The sequence below is a fragment of the Vicia villosa genome, linkage group LG1, assembly GCF_029867415.1.
Source record: "Vicia villosa cultivar HV-30 ecotype Madison, WI linkage group LG1, Vvil1.0, whole genome shotgun sequence".
NCBI classification, from domain to species: domain Eukaryota; kingdom Viridiplantae; phylum Streptophyta; class Magnoliopsida; order Fabales; family Fabaceae; genus Vicia; species Vicia villosa.
This window is the reverse complement of record NC_081180.1, coordinates 51,847,809-51,849,906: the sequence shown is the minus strand read 5'-3', so window position 1 is coordinate 51,849,906 and position 2,098 is coordinate 51,847,809. Positions and strand designations below refer to the sequence as shown.

The 2,098-nt window shown below is 45.9% G+C and overlaps 1 protein-coding gene across 1 annotated transcript; it reads right to left on the bottom strand.

Moving 5' to 3' along the window:
- Nucleotides 1–997: 997 nt before the first annotated feature.
- Nucleotides 998–1,330, bottom strand: LOC131635005 (uncharacterized mitochondrial protein AtMg00310-like). Its single transcript, XM_058905641.1, has one exon. The coding sequence runs from the start codon at nucleotides 1,328–1,330 to the stop codon at nucleotides 998–1,000; it is 333 nt and encodes a 110-aa protein (XP_058761624.1).
- Between the last annotated feature and the right edge of the window lie 768 nt (nucleotides 1,331–2,098).

Below are 2,098 nucleotides of genomic sequence, written 5' to 3'. Positions count from 1 at the left end.
TATGCTATAGCAGGCGAAGCTAAAAGCTCTTCCTTCTTACATGATGCGAAAAATGTCTCTCCACCGGGGTCCTTGCAAATGCAGCCAAAGGCTATAGTACCATCAGGGAAGACACCTGCATCCACCTACAGAACATACATATCAGTAGCAGGAAACACCGGCTGCAGCGGCAAACTTTTACGGGCACACCAATCCGGGTTCCATCTATTAAAATCCAGCACACTTCTCAAGGCCTCTGCTGCCACCTGCATAGGATCTTTCCTTTTATTTTGAAAAATCAGCTCATTACCAGCGTTCCATACCCGATAAGCCAAGGTACAAATCAACTGGATGCTGTGAATATCGCCACACCGTAAAACTTGTAAGAGCCAGTCCATAACCTCTAGAGAAGCAGGTATCCTGTAACTCAGAGTAGAGGCAAAAAACGCTTGCCTTGCAAAGTCGCATCGAAGAAACAAGTGTTGCACCGATTCTGGATAGGAGATGCACAACGGACATATTGCATCTAACTGCACACCCCTACGCCCTAGGTTATCCCTTGTAGGAAGAATGTTCTTAACCATCCGCCAAAGACAGTTCTGAATCCTTGGATTTACCGGCGCCTTCCAAACCTCCTTCCAAATACACGAATCAGGAGCGCTCGAGGGGCCAAGAGATTTATCAGTTTTGCCTTCATGAGTAAGTGATAGGCAGACTTCACGGAGAACTCGCCATTTGCCTCAAAATGCCAAATCATAGTATCCTCCGGCATCCGCATGGAGAGAGGGATACTCACAATCTGCTTTGCATCATCCTCATCAAACATGGAGAAAATCAGGTCACGATTCCACTGTCGCAAATCAGTATCAATAATGTCGCAGACCCTCAAATCTTCAGGCACCCTACCCGTCGCACTTTTAGCTTTAAAGCCTGTATTGCCCGGGATCCACCTATCCTTCCCCACTGAGACCTTTTCCCCATTACCAATCCTCCATCTAGACCCCATTTGGACCAGCTCTCAAGCACTGAGGATATTACGCCAAGCGGAACTAGAATTGACACAGACCTTGCTGTCTTCAATGGTTCCTTTGGGGAAATATCGGCTCTTTAAAACTTTCCCCAACAGCGAATCCTGCACCGTTAATAATCTCCAATATTGCTTCCCTAACAGACTCGTATTAAATTCGCTAATGCCCTTGAATCCCATTCCTCCTGCTCCTTTGGCTGTGACCATCTTTTCCCATCTCAACCAGTGCACCTTCCTCTCCCCTTCCTTGGATCCCCACCAAAACTTGGCTAACATGGATTCGATCTCCTTACAAACAGTCTCCGGCAGTTTGTAGCAGCTCATTATATAACTCGGAATTGCTTGAGCTACCGCTTTTATCAGAACTTCCTTCCCCGCTCTAGACAAGAATTTCTCCTTCCATCCCTTAATTTTTTCCACACCCTCTCCGTAACCAGTGCAAAAACCTCTTTCTTTGACCTCCTAAAGACGACAGGTAAACCAAGATACTTCGAGTGTCCATGGACAGTCTTAACTCCCATCCTCATCCGGATCATATCTTTGACTTCTTCAGCTACGTTTCGACTAAAAGACACCTCAGACTTATCAAGATTAACCAATTGGCCAGAAGATCTTTGAAAGCTGTCCAGCGTGGTCAGAATACAATCAGCTTCCTTGGAGTTTGCCCTAGCGAATAAGAGGCTGTCATCCGCAAAGAGTAAGTGTGTGATAACCGGAGCCTTTCTTGAAATCTGAATTCCATGAAGAAAATTGCCAGCCGCGTTCCTCTTTAAAAGACCTGAAAAAACATCCGCACATAAAATAAATAAGTAAGGGGAGAGAGGGTCCCCTTGACGGAGACCCCTCTCGGGAACAAAGGTGCTGCTTGGTTGACCGTTCACCATAACTTTATACGAGACCATTGACATGCACCTATAGATGACATCCACCAAATGTGAGGGAAATCCCATAGAGGACAGGACCCCCACAACAAAAGACCACTCGATCCTGTCGTAAGCCTTTGACATATCGAGTTTAAGCGCCATAGTACCTCTCTTCCCCTTAGTTTTCTTTTTCATCCAATGAAAATATTCCATAGCCATCAGAGCATTA

Excerpts from the sequence above, each read along its gene's own strand:
- LOC131635005 (XM_058905641.1), bottom strand. The coding sequence starts at position 1,330 with ATGAGCTGCTACAAACTGCCGGAGACTGTTTGTAAGGAGATCGAATCC.